Source organism: Grus americana, chromosome 2 (genome assembly GCF_028858705.1).
Source record: "Grus americana isolate bGruAme1 chromosome 2, bGruAme1.mat, whole genome shotgun sequence".
NCBI lineage: Eukaryota > Metazoa > Chordata > Aves > Gruiformes > Gruidae > Grus > Grus americana.
Genome location: NC_072853.1, coordinates 83963792 through 83983195, shown reverse-complemented (window position 1 = coordinate 83983195; position 19404 = coordinate 83963792). Strand labels below are relative to the sequence as shown.

The following is a 19404-nucleotide window of genomic DNA, read 5'->3' as shown; positions in this document are numbered from 1 at the left end:
CAAAGTGGTATGACTATCCTATATAGTACATTAACTGGAAAAGAGTATTGATTTACTCATTTCATGAGCTAAGTGAATGCATCTGAGTGAATGTTAACATAAAAGTTGAGAACCAAATAAACCTTTACAGAATCTTGATCCGTAAGCCACCGGGCAGCTCCTCTAGAACAATTTCAAGCATCCCCAAGACAGTTTGAAATTTCTGCTTTACAACAGCTCCTGGAAGGCTGCGATGCTGGGAGCATAGGAACAATCTGTTCAACTTGGGCAGATTTGGTGCAACAGTTTTCATAGACTGGTACCTGATCCTCAGGGCTCCTAACTTCCCAACCAATTTTTAGAGGGTTGAGACAGATTCATAGCCTACAATAAAGAATCATAAATTCACAGTATATACATCTCACATCATTTTTAATGTCCTATCAAAATTTGTTCAATGCCCAAGGAAATGTTCAGTTGAGCCTTCAGTCAGTTCTTCTACTTTCCAGTAATAAAATTTACAACAATTTAGTGTTTAGTCAGAACATTTCCAATTTGCACCACTAGCCTAAATAAATGTCTATATTTTATCTAACCTTCATGTTGCTGAATTTTATCCTCTTATGTGTTTGTTGGTTTTAGATAGTATTGTTTGTAATTATCTATTTGGCTCATATCTGTATGAGATCTTCAGACTGGCTCTGCGAAGCAGCGGTTAAATACTTGTTGGGAGACATTTCTGAACTTATGATCTAAGAGTTTTTATTTTTTAACAGTTTTCATTCCATCTATTTTTTTGAAACATTTCAGTTCTACAAATACTGACAAAAAATTAATGAGTGATTTCAAATATTTGTTTTGCTTCAAGTTTTAGTATTTCAGAATGTTTGAAGCTGGTATCAGTAAAATGGTTTTCTGAAACAGATGGCTAACACTTGGGGTGTGATTATAAAGCAGAGTGTCATGTCATGTGGATATATTTGAACTAGCTTGACTATTTGGAAGTCTCTAATTAGTTCACCCTTTCATATGGGTTATAACACTTCCAGTTCCTGAAGTGGCTTGATTATATAACATATTCTTTATGGCCTCTACATAACATATTCTTTATGGCCTCAACATTTTCCTTTTTGGAATGCATTAGTCAGAGCAAAAGTGTCAAAAGACCACATTTCACATTTATTTTAACAATAAGTAAAGTTGAAAATGAATCTCATCCCATCACTATAATTTTATGTATGAAATAAAGCAACCAGCAATATGAAAGTGTCAGTTGACATCATCTCTAAGCATGAAGCATTGCAAAAGAATGCATTGCAGAGCATTTATTTGGAAATTTGTGAAGATGGCTTTATATGCATATCAAAGAATTACATCAAAGAATTAACTATGTGTTTTAATTGAATCAACTACTTAGCAATTTTCCTGTTACGTCAGTGATGGTATTTTCTTTTTTACATGGTAAATTATACTTTTTCTCTTGTTCTGCTGGACATTTCTTGTTTCCCTTGAGATTTCCCTAATGCGTGGTAACTTATTTTTTGTTTTCCTAGGAAACCTCTCTTTCCATTGGTACTAACAAAGTTTAGGGCACTCGTTCATCCTTCACATACTAATATTTGTTTATTAGTTTTATGGGCTAGCATTACAAAAAAAAAATCAGGACTATAAATAGGTTTAGGAACCATTGTGCAAGTAATTAGACAAATTTGTAATGAAATCTTCTATTTCCTAGCAGTTGTCTAAAATTAGTTGTATTTTATTGATAACAACCATTCCCTTTGCATTTGCAACTTCTGTAGTTTCATAATTTCTTCAGTCCATCCAACAAGTAGTGTTTTGCTGCCATAATGCAGGTTTAATTAAAGTTAAAATTTGCCTTTCTCTTTCTACATGCTTGCCGAGGGCACCTCTGCAGTCATGCTAGCTGGTTTAAACTCAGCGAACTGTATCAACATGTTAGTTTTAATATGTAGCATCTTCTGATCCACTGTCCTGCACCTCAGTGTTGCACTATTGCAGTCACTATTGCAGAATGCCTAAGAGGAATATAGAAGAAACTTTGTAGAATTTCAGAAGATATGTAATAACAGAAGCTGTTATTTTGCTCTCTTTTCTGTGTCGATGGTTGGCCTGTGATATAAACTGTGCAGACTGTTGGGGAGGGATTTGGATGGGGTGTTGTTTGGGGAGGGGGGGTCAGTATGTGACACCTGTTGAATCTGTGTTCTCCTTTTCAATGCTGGTAGGTTTCAGCATTCCTGCTGTGTTACAACACTAGCAGTATTGGAGAAAATATCTTTGAGCTGTCTTTCTGGCCTAGTTTCGGATGGAAATTGAGGTTTATGTCATCACATCGTGTCTGTTCACTACCTTTTGCTCCTTGTGGCACCTTCCTGTCCCCCAAGCAACTTTGTATACCTGTTAGGAGATTTAATCCAAACGGATAGAGACAGTTAAGAAAATTGTCTTTCAAAAAAAAAAAAAAAAAATTTTCTAATGATTAATGTAACAGGTGATTAAAACATTGAAAGGAGGTCATAGTTGTTATGGATGCTTTTTATGGGCACAATTGTGTAATACTTTCATGCAGACATTATGTTGATTTTTCTTTACTGTGGATGCCAATTAAAATTTGTGTGCAAAGCATTTTCTGCTGTGACAAAAACACTACAAAGTGCTAATGGTAAAATATTAGGATTTGTTACATAGTTCCGTGGAAAAAATATATGTGTGGATTCCATGTTGAAAAATGTTGATACATTATTGCAAAACTGATGAAATTTCAAAAAAAAAAAAATCTAAATATAACATACAATGATTTTCCACTTCAAAAGTACTCATTTGACTACTCATTTGATGGTAAGTTGGTGAAGATAACTATATTTTGGTTATGGAGAAGATAAACCTTTAAAAGTACTGGTGTGAAGTAAGCTTCAGAGTTAATATCTGTGTTATGTGATGAACAGCAAAAATAACTTACAGCCAAAATCCTGCATTAGGTAATTTGGATTTTGAATAGGGAATGAAGGCATCTCAAGTAAAATACAATTCCCTTTAAAATTCTTTCATGAATTTGTGAATTTTGCATAGGAAATACTTTTCCATTTACTCAGAAGTGTATCAAGCACATAATGTTTCTCTAATTTAGATTGGCTAGAAAATGTCCAAGCTATTGTGGTTTTTTTTTCCCCTCAGAACATTATCAGCTGTATGTTCCTGAATCAGCTCAAGTTGGATCAGCAGTTGGCAAAATCAAAGCAAATGATGCAGACACTGGGTCAAATGCAGACATGAAGTACACAATTATAAATGGTGATGGCTCTGGGGTGTTCTCCATATCTACTGACAAAGAAACAAGGGAAGGAATTCTTTCCCTGAAGAAGGTAAGCAATAGACTTTGAAAGTTCCCTGTGTATGTAATTAAAATGTAATTATAAATGCTGAATAAGCAGATACCATAATGAAAATATTTTACTGTGTAAACCTATTGAACCATGAACTTCAGCAGCGTAAGCTTCTCCATGTTGCTTCCTGAGATATTTCAAATCTTTGCAGGAAAGGCAAGGAGAAAAGAAATTCAAGGAAAGAAACAGTTATTTAAATTTCCTGTGCTTTTTGAATGGTCATATCTAATATTAATAATAAACTAAAACTTACTGAATTTTTGATTAAGATATTTTAATTTTTCTGAATGATGGTTTTGCACATTAAATTTATTTGAAAGAAGTAAAATTTGGCTGAAAGTTGTACTGTTGTCCTCATACTGCATGGATCTTGACATAGAAAGGTTATCTGTGACAATGAATGTATAATTCAGTTTTCATAGACTGTTATTCTTTGACTTACTTGCCAGCTGGCATTTAAGTGGTCAAGTACTGTGCACTGTGTAATGTAAACACCGACTTGCTTATAAAGACTCAAAACATAACTGGTCAAGCCATCACACAGTTATCATTTATATGAATTTCCTGTATTTATCCCAGTCTATTTAAACTATTAATTACAAAGTGTTCTTGCCATTTAATTTAATTCTTAACTGAATTCCATGCACAAATCTAACTCCTTAGATAATTTCATCTCCATATTAAGTCCTATGAGCTGAGTTCATAGTGAACGTTTCCTGAAGTATCTGCCAACTTATGCTAATATTCTATGGCTAGATTTACATTTACTTTTATAATAACCCAGAGAGATGGGTTATTGTATTTAAGTAATATTTTTTAAAAAACTTTTCCAAGAAAGGGAAATAATGTCTTTATTTTAGTTTTCATTTGGACTAACAGACATCAATTAGCAATTCTCACATGGATTTGTTGTTTTTGCATCTTGAAGGCATCAATTATATCGATACAGCCTAAAAAATAAAAGTGAATTTGTATTCATATTTAGTAATATGTATTCTGGGCCTGATTAATGGTAGGAGGAATGAAAACCAGAGAAAATATGGGAAAAGGGAATAAATAAAAACTATCATAAAGAATGGGGTTTTTTGCATCTGAAGATGTATGTAATTATGTAATTTTTTATTTAGTATCTTAAAAAAGATTTTCTATCTGAAGGAAATGTTATTTTTAAAATTCTTAATGATTTCAAAAGTTTTCCTATCTCTCTCAGTATCTTTAAAAGCGTTAATTCAGTGTCTTTTATAAAGGTTGTGTAATACCCACCTCTTTCAGCCACATAAAAGTAAACTCTGTTGTTTTTACACCACTGAACTTATTTCCTGGTGGCCTTGATGTAGCTAATGCCATAATCCCTTATTTCTTCTTCAAAATGAGCATCATTCTCTCTTTAAAAGTTCACTATGACTATTGTTGATTAAATACAACATTTACACATATTGAGAACATGAAGCAGAAAGGAAGAATTTGCAGCAAAATGAAAGAGTCCATACATAAAAAGTGTAAAATCACATTCCTTACTGGGTTTGGCAGACAAAATAGCTTTAAAGAAATTTTCACTGTTTTAGAATCTGACAAAGGCATATGTTGCCTGTTCTTATAGATACAGATGACAGTGATTTGAATCATTTTCCTATCAAGACAAGAAGGGATACATTTTGCTTAGGTAATGTTATATTTCAGTTGAGCAGAAATTCAGCACTTAAAGCTACATAAATTGGTGTGGAATACCTCCATTCTTTCCTCAGAGAAGTTATAGTATCCCCTTGTACAGTACAAAAAAGGTGATCTCATTTTTTTAATTGGTTTTTGTGGGGTTTTTTTACTCAGATCTTGTATGCAGTTTAGTAAGCATTTTATACACTGTGTGCTGTAATTACTTTTAATTTAGATTGGGTTTGAAGGTGAATTAGTTTTATAGCCTACCCAAAATAGATAATCTCCTCTAAGAACAGAATCGGTTTTGTTTCGTGTATCAGATCCCAGTACCTTCTATGACAGTAGAATAGACTGATTTGTCCTCTAATCCTTCTCTAGAAGAATGTATAGCAGGCACATCAGAAAAGCCAGGAGTAATGATATAATTGTGCCTGAATATTACAAGTCCTCCTCAAACCTTTTGAAACTTCACGTATTTGAGGTTCTGAGGCAAAAATCAAATTTCTCAGTGCCTCCATGCTAGGGTATTCAACAGGCATGCAAAGTCTGTGAGTGTTGGAAGGAATCTTTTCAATGGTCTCATTCTGGGCTGACCCAACAGGTCCGGTACTTTCATTATCTCCCCTATTGACGAACCCTGTGGAGCCACCCTTCAGTCTCAAAGATCCTTCCACAAAGGGTTGATTGCAAACTGTCATGAAGGATTTCCCCTTTGCCTCGTGCAATTCCTTGTTTGTGGGGGAGACTAGAGGAAACCAAAACAAAATAGCACAGTGAAAGCCATTTCTTTCTGGATCCTTCAGAGAATGACTGGTCAGCATGTTCTCCCCTTCTTGTGACTTTTGGAGAAGTATGCTAGAACTTTCCTGACCTCAAGTCAGCAAGTTTCATTCAGGCTTCCCAGAAAAAATGGTCTGAACAGCCCGTGTCTCTTCCATTTTGTATAATGAGACTGGAAATGTTCAGGAAACAGCTATTTACTTCTCATAAAATTCTGCTGTTCCTTTTGGGAGTCTGATATAAGAAACAGACTGCAGTATAATGAACAGCAGTATTTTCCTGTTAGCCCTGTGACTGGTCACTTGAACTCCATTTAGTATTTCCAGTTTTGCATGAAAATCATAATAATCAATGAATACATACAGAAGATATGTGGGTAATTGTCATGGAAAGACATTGTTATTTGGGAAAGTAAGAAACATGAAGAAAAACTCTTTTTAGGTCCATCTAAAATTTAAATGTTTACTTGTCTTTCCAGGAAAGAGTTCATAATCTTCAGCACTGGGACACTTTTAAGTAAATCTAGAATTCTAGAGAGACAGGAAAGTGCTGCCTCTCATCTTACAGCTACAGCTAATGACTGATATAGGTGACTGATATTCAAGGCCTCTCTGTGAGTAAAATGAGGGAAAATTTAAACTTAGGTTTTACACATTACAGGTGAATGTCTTTACAAGTCATTTATTTGAGTATTTGCTTCTCTTGGAGAGAGCAAAGGGTCAGGCAGGACAGAGCCACATCTTTGTGTTTGGACTTAAATGAGTCCTATTGTGAATCTGATGGGATAGTTGAAATATTTCCTTTATAAATATAAATTACTTTGCATTATCGTTTTTATACCCAAACTCTTGCTGAATTTAGTTTAGGCATTTGAAGCTGAATGTTGATTAATAGATCATAAAAAAGGAGGGGGGGGGGGCAAATAAAAACCTCCTACTGGTAAACAGCTCAGATTATCTGAAATAATGGATGAGTCTATGAGCAAATTTCTTAGCACAGCATTAGACGTGCTATAAATGGGGGCCCAATTTGTTCTTAAAATGTCAATTTTAACACATGCACAATGTTTAAGCCCAGCAAAATACAGTTCTGTAAATTCAAATTGGAAAAAGATTTTATTTTTTTAATATTTTATCAAAAGTAAAAGGAAAAATGATGTAACAACTGTCCTTGTGTGTTGTTCAAAGATTTGGAATATCACAGGGCTTGCTTTTCGTTTAAATTTCCTTACTTCTCCTCAGGAGAGAACAAGAAAAATTGGAAAAAAAAATATACTAGTTGTGACCCCTGGTAATAGTAATCCTTAGTACAGTGTGTGTCTTTTCTGTCTGAAATAGCTTAATGTTGAAAATAGTGTTGTTTTTTAACCTCTGTGAATCACAATGCAGAAGCAGAAGCTTTTTTTCTCTTATGTCCCAGTATCTGAGTCTTTAATTCAGAGACATTATGGGAAGAAGAAAGAAAATGAAAGTAAACACTGCTTTGGCTATGCTTGAAATGTCAGCTTTTTCTGATTATCTGAATGGATTATTCTTGTATTTCTAGAGGAAAAAAAAAAAGTGTCATCTGATTGAATAACTACATAAATGAAAGAAAACAAGACTTTGTGTTACTCCTTGTGTTTTTTTCTGGGAGCAATTAATCCATCTTCCTATACAACCTAATCCAGTCATTGTCAGTATAAATTTAAGTTAATTTTCCAAAAAGGCATCGTAGTTACAATTGTAAACTTGTTTAATTTTAGAATATATATGCTGCAGAGTGATGCAAATTACTATTTAATATTACCCTGCTCATAACATAAATATATCATAAATTAATGAACATCTGAGTTAGAATTTACTAAACATATTTCTCTATGAATTGATTTAATTGAGTAGTATACTTATCTCTTTTTTTTTTTTTTTTTTATATAGTAATAGATTTATCAGGCTATGGTAAATTTCCATGCCTTTAAAATTTTTATTTTTACATTCAGGAAAGGGAGACAGAGAAAGCAAAATACAAAAAAGTCTCATACTATTAGAGTTAAGAGAATTAATTAATTTCCCTTCCACACACAGAGGAGAAATCAAAGAAATATATAGCATATATAAATCCTGAGCAACTATTCTTCTCATACATCATCAGTCAAATTTACTGTAGATTTTATCTACAAAATACACTCTGACATTGACAAATCACACATTGAGTTCCTCATATTTCTTGCCTTAAGTACTACTTTTCCACTTTTTGAGGTGATAGGAAATATCAGTTTAGCCTTGGCCGAAGGCTTGAATACTTGTACTGAGTTCTGTTCAGGCAGGCTGTCAGATCCACACAGAATGATACTGGTCATAGTGGAATTCTGCCATGCCATAATGTCATGATAATTTTGATTCTAAAAAAAAAATAAATCCATGCTTATTCAACTTCTTTTAGTGTTATGCTTGTGTTCCAAGACTGTTGGAAACTTAGTGGTAGTGTGTGTGTGTATATATCTATCTATCTATCTATCTGTACAAACTACCTGCTTTGCTCAGTATGATAATAAATATTAACCTACCTGTCCTTCTTTATAAATTGGCTGAAGCTAGAAGTTTGTAACCCAGTAAGTATTGAGGTGTGTATTATCAAGAACGAGTGCTTTTGCTCAACATAGAAGCACATTTACAAAAATAGCAATCTGAAACTTGCAATCTGTCCTATGACTGCCTGGGACTGAACTGGTATTTCTTAAAGCTTTTTCAGTAATTAGAACTAACAGACAATATATAGAAAAATAACTTCTCACATGGAATTCTTGATGGGGTCTCTATGAAAAGTAGTCCGTTCCTTTAGTGAGACTGAAGAAACCAACTCAAAATAGTTGTGGTCCTGTAAACATGGCTTCCAGTAAAAACATTGCTTAATTATATCTCTGCTAACAGAACTTCATTACTTGTGTACTTTTAAGTTAAATATCCTTTTAGTCCCCTCTACTACATAACAGTCTGACACTGGAAGAGTTGAGAGTTGGGTGTGTTATGTTTATCTTGTATCTTGCATAAGGCAGTGTAATGGCAAGCTAATGTAGGGTTAAAATAAATATATCAGGTCAGTAAAATTACTTCACAATAATCTGAAAACTAGCTGAACTAGGAAGATGAAATTTTCACGTGTAAATAACAAGCAAGAAATGCGACTCCTAAGAAAGAAACTATCCATGATGTGTGATATATGAGTCAGACCCCCAGCTTCTTCCTTACTAGTGGAGAGGAAAGATTCCTAGTAGGAATCTATTGCTTTAAATAACAGAGGAATGCTAAAGTGGCAGGGGCGCTTCTTCTGGTGGATGGTACAGGGGGGCTGGGTTTTACTGGAACATTAGGCCTTATAAAAGGCATAACCCCAGACTTTCTTCCCATTTATGATGGCATAATCCATGTGCAGCACAGCAGTATATGGTGAGATAGGCTGAAGAGTTGTCTCTCTCATTGTTGCTGGTGAAGAATTGAAAAGAAAATTATCTAGAATATAGGGATGCAACCTTTCTGATTAGAAAAGCACACAAGCACATGTTTATGCTATTCTTATACATTTAAGTTTCTGTCTCTTATCATAACTCTTTTCCTGAAACTGCTTTTTTCAGTTGAGGATTTAAGAGAAGAGATGCCCAAAAGAATTTAAATATCCCTATTACAGTCTATTAAACTTATTAATTAAAGATATGAAGTTAATTTAATTTGGGATACATCATTCTCTATCCTTTTCAATATTTAGCATTGACCGATAAAAATTGAAAGGTGATAAAATCCAGAGACTTTATATTATCACAGAAGAAGAATCTGAGGCTCATTCTAAACCCTAAGTTTTTCCAAGACTGGTACCTTAACCCCAGTTATGTTGTAGAGAAAACCTGAATCCATCCTGCTTCATGTATATCCTTCTACTTACAAGGTATGGCAGTGGCTGCCAGAATATCACAGAATGATACATGAAGAAATGTAACATGAAGAAATGTGGTTTAAGTTAAACGAAAAAGATGTAGTTAGCTTGCTAGCAGGCTAAACCGAAGCACAGAATGGCATTGATAAATCTTTTTTTCTGCCAACAGCCACTCAACTATGAAAAAAAGAAATCATATACACTTAATATAGAAGGAGCAAATACTCACCTTGATTTCCGCTTTTCGCACTTGGGACCATTCAAAGATGTAACAATGTTGAAGATCATCGTTGGTGATGTGGATGAACCTCCGCTCTTCACTATGCCTTCCTATGTCATGGAAGTTTATGAAAATGCGAAGATTGGGACTGCTGTTGGCACAGTAACGGCACAAGATCCTGACACTGCCAACAGTTTAGTGAGGTATCATAAGTCCAAATTATATGACATCATTGAATTCCACTGACTAAAGGGTTAATGTGACCTGGAATGTATGAAACTATGTCTTTTATTTTAGTACATAAAAGGAAACATTGGTCAGAACAGTGTCATGATCAGTGTGTAAGGTTTAGATTTAATAACATAATCTTCAACCTTTCATTGGTTTGCACTGAAATTGCCATCTAGCCATCGGTCTGAGCAAAGGTCTTTGTGCACTAGTTCCTGTAACAGCATCTCTCCAGACGGCCCACTGCACAAGGCCAGTATATGTTACCACATCATATAAAATGGTGCACTTCACTGGCCTGCTGCCAAGCAGTATCCTGCCACTAGTTGTAAATCTGCTCAGGATCATAATGCTGGTTTTCCCCTTGCATACCGGTATTGTGCTCGCCCTCTGCAGGCTTGCCACACTGTAGTTGTCCCAGGTGCTTGTGCAAGACAGGAACTTGTTTAGGTATGCCTTTCCTCACAGACAAGCAGTATAATTTTTGCAAAATTGTGTTTGAGGAGGAAGCCATTACTTTGTAATATCCTTCAGTGTTAGTGGAGTATCGAAAGAATAGTATGGGTGTAATAATGCACCCCACTGATGTTGCCAGGGATATGTCGTGTCATCTCCCATTGCAAGGTCTAAGGCAAACTGATGAGAAACAAACACTTGCAGCATCAGATACATCATTTGAAAGCTAAGTGAATATGTAACATACTACGAAGGAAAGATTTTTATAGGCTTTTTAATGAAATTCATTCTTAAAGAAAATGTTCTCATTAAAAAGAAAAAGAGAAAAAAAAAAAGGAAGGAAGGAAGATTTCTGTGTTGCTGCTTTGGCCAGAATACTTTTTATGATAACAGAACTGGCTTGCAAATAGGTCATGGTGTGAACTAAGAAACTGAAATCAAGCTGGAAATACCCCCACAGCAAGCTTGAAAAAGCACTGATGCCAAAAATATACGTATAGATGTTAATTTGACTTCTTCGAAGTTTAAGAGCATTTGGATTTAACCTTGAACACTCTGGAACTGGGGTTTGAATTCATTGCTGGTTTAAAGTTTTCAGTTACATGTTTTCAGCTGTATTAGGATCCAATGACATTTTTTAATGCCTTCATTTGTGGGTTGAGTTACTTTCTAAACTGACATGCAGTTTGAGAATTTTGTGGAACAATACATGAAAGTTTGTCTCAATGGTAGTAGTGGATTTAAAATTTTTCAGAAAAAAAATTCTTCACAAAAACATACTTGATGTTATTCCTTTTTATGACATAATGGTATAGGCTTTGTGGAAATCATATGAGTATATACTTGGAAAACAGTTTTTCTTAAGCTAATAGGGCATTTTTAGTCTCTTGACTGAGTTGAAATCTGCTGGGTATGTGTAATAGTCATGGTAAGATGAAACAATTTTTGCAGAACAATGAAAGCATCAGGTTTTTATGGTTCTCTTGTGCTAATAGTCTAACATTCAAAATGTTTAGTGTCAGACAATCAATATATACAATTTCTTAGTGGCAAGTTATTGCCTTTGAAAAATTGCCATTATGGTATTTGTGTCTAAATCATAACATAAATAAGAAAATTTCACTAAAAATAACTGCCAAGTGCCTGTAGCTTTAATACTATAATTCTGAAACAGCAGCTAATACAGACAGATTAGCCACCATGGTAGTTTGAGAGTAGGAAAGGCAAGTGTAGATTTAACTAGTTCCTCCATGATTTAATCGTCTGTGGCCCCTAAGAGTTTAGTCTGGAAAGGGGTAAGACAACTGTGGTAAAAGGGAAGCAGCAGCAGTTTGTACAAAGGCTGGGAAGGCCAGAAATAGATTTTCTGGGTGAAATGGGCAATAATTTGCAGATAGAGGGATTGGAAGGAAAAATATTTCTAAATATTTTTCTTTTTTATTGGGCTTTTTTTTTTTTAAATAGGAATTTGTAACCAGTGATTGAGGCCAGAATATTAAATAGATTTATTATTCAAATAATCGAGAAGAAAAATTGTTCTTACCTTTGTCTATCCTATCTTTTCCCCCACTGACATTTATTTTTGCATCGTTCCTTCCGTCTCTCTCTGTTTCAATGGGGAAGAAAATAAAGTGCTAGCAAAACATACCGAATCTTGAAGCTCTGAAAAGAGCCAGCCCTCAGTTGTGTGTTGCAGGGGGTAAGCAAGGGCAGTAGCAGCTCATATATCCTTGATGTATGATTATATTCTGACCTGGTCCACTCTCTAGCCGAGTTCCATCTCGGTGGAACTAGCAGTTAATGTCTCTTTATGGGCTCTTTATGAAGATCATAGAATCATAGAAGCAATGGTTTGGGTTGGAAGGGACCTTAAAGACCATCTAGTTCCAACTCCCCTGCCATGGGCAGGGACACCCTCCACTAGACCACGTTGCCCAAAGCCCCATCCAACCTGGCCTTGAACACTTCCAGGGATGGGGCATCCACAGCCTCTCTGGGCAACCTGTTCCAGTGCCTCACCACCCTCACAAGTGAAGAATTTTTTCCTTTTATCTAATCTGAATCTACCCTCTTTTAGTTTAAAGCCATCACCCCTTATCCAGTCACTACTTGCTGCTGTAAACAGCCCCTCACCAGCTTTCCTGTAGGCCCCTTTTAGGTACTGGAAGGCTGCAATAAGACGCTGGTCCTCTAAGGCCTGGGCTAGCACGTTGGTGCATGGCACTCTGAAGAGGCACTGGGCTGGGTTGTTGTGCCCTCAGATTCTCCTGGAGCCTCCTCCTGTGGGAGGAAAATGGCTGCTCTGGGAACGGGCAACTTTAACCCCCCTTCCCTCACCTCACTTCATGCACAAACGCTGACACGGTGCAGAAGGGCTTTGTGTTGGTTCAAGATTTGGCCGCGGCTTGGGAAACTATGGGTTGGAAGTGGCGCACGGCCCGAGGAGCGGGTCAGACCGGCCAGGCTGAGCTGCAGCTCCAGCGGAGGCAGGGTCCTGCCCCACCTCGCAGCGGCCAGCGAGGGAGCGGCTCGGAGGAGGCTGTTTTTCTCAGAAATGTCCACAGAGTGCACTTACGCCCTTCTGTGCTGGTTTGCAAGAAACGCCTCCACTGTTTGTCTGAAATGAGCCCTGATAAGTTTAAAAGGTAGTCTGATGGTAACGAGATCATGTCTCTCCTTTGTTTCCACACAATTCCAAGTTCATTCAAAATAAAAATAGTTATGATAAAAATGAAAACAGGGAGATTCAATGCAATGCTTAGAAAGCACAGATCATACAGTCTCTAGGGAAGATAGCTACAGTTAGGACTTGCACAGCTGATCTGTGTGGAGCAATGGAGTAACGGAGTAACGGTTCCTCAGGTACATCTCCAAATGCTGTGAGTCTACAGGACGAGCTACAGAGCAGCGATTTGCTTAACAGTTTTTCCTTGTGCATCCTTTCCACTTTATGAGGATGCTCATTGCTGTGTGTGAGATTGATAAAGCATTAGACACACACAGTTGCAACCATATCACTTCTTTGTTGTCCAGCAGCTAAAAGATAGTGCTGTGATTTGTTCACTGCTCAATTAAGTAACACTTTATTTTGGTGTCAGGAATGATTCTTACAACCAGAATAATAGTTAGAGGAGGAGTAGTTACAGTAATTAACAATGCTGAAAGGAAATCGTTTTAAAAATAAACTATTTGAGCTCAAACCCCCAAATAAATAACAACCTCTATCATTATCAGTACAGAGGGGGCTGAAGGCTTTTTTTTCTCCTTATTTCCTCACTGCGATTTCATCACGGTGATTTCAGCTTGTTCCTGAGCTGAGCAGTCTTCAGAGGGCACTGACTTGGAGCCAGTAATTGTACTACTGTTTTACTTTTCCAACCCAAGCAAAAGAATGTCTGCAATAACAAATGTAGCTATTAGAGGTTTCTTTTATTCAGAGATTATCTGTTTGGCAATTTGGGCTGTTTTAAAGGATTTTTCTTTCTAAGTTGATTTTTTTTTTCTTCAAATAGAAATGCATTTTCAGGGAAACTTTTAAAAATGCTATGTTTTGAAATAAAAGATTATTATTCTATTGAAATATGAAAAGCAAACATAATGATAGAGAACATAAAAAAGAAAGATATTAAAACTCCCATCATCTATTAATTTTAAAGATAAAGATTTTTTTGAGTGGTTTGAAAAACAGCTATTTACATAAAAAAAAGTGTTCTAAATCAACAGAAAACGTCCTAAATTGTAATTCATTCACGGGAATTACTGCCTTGTTGGAACACTTATGAGAAACTAAACACCCTTCATTGCACTGTGTAAAGTAGTCTACTTCCATACCAAAATTTTTTGTTGCTTGAAAAGAAACAGGGTTAAGTTATGTCTTATAATATCTAATGCGCAAGTGGGTCTTGAAAGTTTCCCATACAATATGAAAGAAGGCATGACTATTAAATGCTCTAATTATAATTTTATTTTAGTATATTATTCATTTTAAATCTCTCCATACTTACTTAGAGATTATCTTTTTTCATCCTGAACCTGTACACAGAAGACTTCCTTGGAGATTAGGGGTGAAAATAGCTTTTAATTGGCAAGTTGCATATGTGCATTGGGAGCAGCCCTAGGCTGCCAGTACTGCCTCAGGGCTGTGGTGGTGCCTGTTGAAACCCTGCCATCCTCCTGTAGGTGGTTCTTGGGTGGTGAGTCCATCTAGCCACAACCCATACTCCTAATGATCCTTGGAGCTTTCTGACTGCATCTGGTCTGTTTTCAGTGGAGTGGTTTTCATAAAAATAATGTTGCTGCTGTTCCCCAATCCTCCTCCAAGTGAGTGATTCAGAAAAGAGCAAACCTCACACTAGCTTGATCCCAGCTTGACACTGTCCTATGATGAACTGAAAGTCTTTATTAACACTGCACCCTGGTAAGAGTAGTTTTTGAGAAATGTCATGCTGGTATAAAATATTATAACGTCATCTCACTCCTTTTTCTGCTGCTGTGCAATCTTTGCCATGCAGTGGTACAGGAGGCAAATCACTGTTTTGAGCACTAATGACAAGGCCCCTGTCCCTTCTGGTCATTTGTTACTCCCACTTACTGTGTTTGACTTAGGTTGTTTGCATTTCTAGGCAGGAATGGTCTCTTCGCAGCTATTTAACAGAAGACTCCTTGCAAATGGGGTACGGGTACTAATCAGCAGTCTGCATGTGATTGTAGTGTCAAAAGACAAGAAATATAAGCACCTTCCCTTTTCAGAATGATGTCTATCATGGTTCGGTTAAAAATAACCTTATATTTTGTTGGATCCTTGGAAGGTTGATTAGGTTTTCTTATATTAATACACTGTAATTCAAATAATTTTTGTGTTGGACCCTAACCAAGCTGTTATCTACCTCACTATGATGAATTTTTTTCTCTAGGACTGAAATTGATTAGCTACAGGAAACTGAAGTAGTCTTAGTGCCTTCCTGATGTCACTAGAAAATGAACTTCTTTATTCACTGTGCTCTTGACAATACTGCTAAAAAAGTAGTAAAACACAGAAGAAATAGATATGAAACATAAAGGTGCACATGGTTGTCTTTTATAGAAAATAATTGGTTTACTTCCAGGAAAGGCAGAACCAGCCATCCAACAACAAAACAATGAAAATGAAGTAAGAAACAAAAATAGCCAAGGAAGGTCAGAAAGAGGGGGGTGTTTTGTTTTGTTTTGTTTTTGTGAATATCAGACTCTTCATTTTATGCTAAGTTAGTAAAGAATACAAGTACAGTCTCAGCTGTGATTCTGGCTTCTCACTTTTCTAATGTTCTTATGGTATTGCCTTATAAGGGATGATGTATCATAATAGTTATGATACATGTATATACTAATGAGTACAAAAATGTGCTTTCCAATACCATATCTGGTATCTAGAAGCTATAGTTAATTCAAGGTTGCCTTACCCTTGTTTGATTTAAATTGACAGCCTTCTCTTCCTTGCTTTCAGATAGAATACTGAAAAATTAATTAATTACAAGTACATAGGATTATAACAATTAATGTTTTGTAGGAAATTGTTCTTCAATTCCTGCATCAGGCAGAGAAACTTATTTTAACTTTTGCTACGTTGGTAGTAAAATATAGACATAAATTCAATACTTTCTGGCATCAGCCTTTAGAAAGTCACGTTAATTTTCAGTAAATGGTATTTTAAGAGGAATGCTCATATGTAGATGAAAGAACATACTCATGGAGTTTCATGTATTCCTATTATTATTTCTGAGAACCTTAAAGACAAAAAGTGTTGTGGAGGATTCTGATTATAGTCTATTTTTGTTATGTAAAGTTTATATTTACTAGAGGTAGAATAAAACCTGATCTTTTGATTGAAACTCAGTCATCCAAATTTTGGTCATACAGTATCAGCATATTAACTGAAGTACAGGAAGACGCTGTGCAAGGGTATCGAGGGGGTGGTTGAAAATGAAAATTGTATTTCTGAATATTTTTTTTTCTTCCTGTCCTCTGAGATCAGTATCCGTTTCTACACCGCTCCCCCCTACTGTCAGTAGGGACAGGGGATAAGATCGATCCCCTGCTGGAAAACATAAAAGCCTCTTCACCTAGTTGTATTCATTTGTCTTACTTGCTGTTTGAATGCCATATAAGTGGAATAAGGCCAGTTTGCTTTCCACAATGCTGTGCACAGGATGCTTTTTGATCTGTACTCAGGGCAGCCTGCTGAGATCAGTGCCATCGTGTAGAGTGAGGGTCCCTCCCTCACATGCCTGATGGGGGAACATCTCCCCCGGATCCTGCCAGCCCTGCGCTTGTGTAGGCAAAGGCAGACATCTGTCCTCCACTCTGCTTAGACCCTCCAAGCATGACACTGCCATAACCCTGTGATCAACACCTACAGAGACACACCAATATCTTCCCAGGCTATGTGAGTGGCTCACAGCTAGTTAGCAGAGAGGAGCTGAGTCCTCCTCCTCCATTTCACCTCTTTCATTTGTTTGCTCTCTGTATTCCTTCAGTATTATGCTTCTCTAAGATTGTCAGCATATCAAAACAGAAAAAGAACACCCTATTTTGAACAGCTGGAGACAGAAGGGGAATTTTGCTCCAATTTTTTCTCTGATTCTCTGTCTGTCTTCACAGGGAGGAACCATTTTAAAGCATTTCTTTATAGTGTTGAGGTGTGAGATCTGTTGCTGATTTTTTCCATGAGACCTGAAATTATTTTTGATTCTTGTCAAGCTATGTGTCCCAGACTTCCCACTAACAAAAATGTTCATCTCTCCTGTGGTGGGTTGACCTTGCCTGGACACCAGGTGCCCACCAAAACTTCTCTGTCACTCCCCTCCTCAGCTGGACAGGGGAGAGAAAATATAACGAAAGGCTCGTGGGTTGAGATAAGGACCATCAGTTACCATCCCAGGCAAAACAGACTTGACTTGGGGAAATTAGTTTAATTTTATTACCAGTCAAAATCAGGGTAGGATAATGAGAAATAAAATTTCAAACACCTTCACCCCACTACTTCCTCCTTCCTGGACTCAACTTTACTCCTGATTTTCTCTGCCTCCTCCCCGCAAGTGGCACACTGGTATGGGTAATGGGGGATGTGGTCAGTTCATCATGCGTTATGTCTGCTGCTCTGTCCTCCTCACATGCTTCCCCTGCTCCAGCATGGGGTCCCTCCCACGGGAGACAGTCCTCCACCAACTACTCCAATGTGAGTCCTTCCCCTGGGCTGCAGTCCTTCACGAACTTCTCCAATGTGAGTCTCTCCCATGAGGTGCAGTCCTTCAGGAACAGACTGCTCCAGCATGGGGTCCCCCATGGAGTCACAAGTCCTGCCAGCAAACCTGCTCCGGCATGGGCTCCTCTCTCCATGGGGCCACAGGTCCTGCCAGGAGCTTGCTCCAGCGTGGGCTTCCCACGGGGTCACAGCCTCCTTCAGGTGCCTCCACCTGCTCTGGCGTGGGGTCCTCCATGGGCTGCAAGTGGATATGTGCTCCACCATGGTCTTCTCCACGGGCTGCAGGGGGACAGCCTGCCTCACCATAGTCTTCTCCAGGGGCTACAGGGGAATCTCTACTCCAGCACCTGGAGCACCTCCTCCCCCTCCTTCTTCACTGACCTTGGTGTCTGCAGAGTTTTTCCTCTCACATCTTAGCACTCCTCTCTCCCAGCTGCTGTTCCGAAGAAGGGTTTTTTATTCTCCCCTTCTTAACTCTGTTATCCCAGAGGCGCTACCACTGTCGCTGATGGGCCCGGCCTTGGCCAGCGGTGGGTCCATCTTGGAGCCAGCTGGCATTGGCTCTGTCAGACATGGGGGAAGCTTCTAGCAGCTTCTCATAGAAGCCACCCCTGTAGCCCCCCGCTACCAAAACCTTGCCACACAAACCCAATACGTCTCTGTGCAGGAACTCATAAGCTGTTCTGACAGATGTTCTGACTAGGAAGCATCCAGCTCAGGATGGTGGTCAAAATCTCACAGCAACCAGAACCACCTCCATCCCTCAGAGCTGTGAGAGAAAACACTGCCAGATCATCTTTGTATGGTGACTCTGAGAGCCTGATTTTTCATGCCAGGACATCATCTTTATGTTTCCATAATTTCCACTGACTTCAGAAGGCCTCCAGTATCTAAAATTCTTTTATGGTTTTAGGAGTCAGCCTTCAAATCTTAACATCTCTGTTAGTGTAGTCTTTTGATAGGGCCATTTAACTCTGATAAATAGGCATAAATCTATCAATCTTGGTTTTATTTGGTTTAGTCTTTAGTATGAGGAGAAAAAATAATATATAAGTAGAATACCATTTTTACACTGGTAAACCTTTTATGAACAAAAAGTGATTCTCATGTAACACTGCACTTTATTTCTTAGCAGCACTGGAATTTGAATGTTAATCTCTGAATAAAAAGCAACTTCGATATAACAGTTCTGCCATCAACACATCTACTTAAAATGCATTTGGACAGTTGTAGTCCTCTGAAGAAATTCATAAAGTCAGGAAAAGAAGACAAACCTTTATCTTGTTTTGACTTCTGAATTATGCCTCTAAGGGTGTGGGCTGTTCTTAGCCTACATTTACTGGCAGAATTAGCTAGAAAAGATGATCGGTGGTTAACATATGCAGACAGAAATTGTCAGCTAGAAAAGATGGGTGTACAGAAATGGCTCATTTCCTTCAAATGAACAGCAATCCCATTTTCCAGTGTCCCAGGTGAGCAGTGTGCTAGCAATGCGTAGGGGATGGGAATGAGAACAGGAGCAGGAAGCCAAC

General features: G+C 37.5%; 1 protein-coding gene across 5 annotated transcripts in view; it reads left to right on the top strand.

Moving 5' to 3' along the window:
- CDH18 (cadherin 18) overlaps positions 1-19404 on the top strand; it is a 581148-nt gene that overhangs the window by 520267 nt on the left and 41477 nt on the right. For all 5 annotated transcript variants that reach the window (XM_054817515.1, XM_054817514.1, XM_054817518.1 and 2 more), the window contains 2 exons: positions 3178-3365; positions 9898-10151. In XM_054817515.1, coding sequence (XP_054673490.1) covers positions 3178-3365; positions 9898-10151 — 442 coding nt within the window. The remainder of the gene's footprint in view (positions 1-3177; positions 3366-9897; positions 10152-19404) is intronic.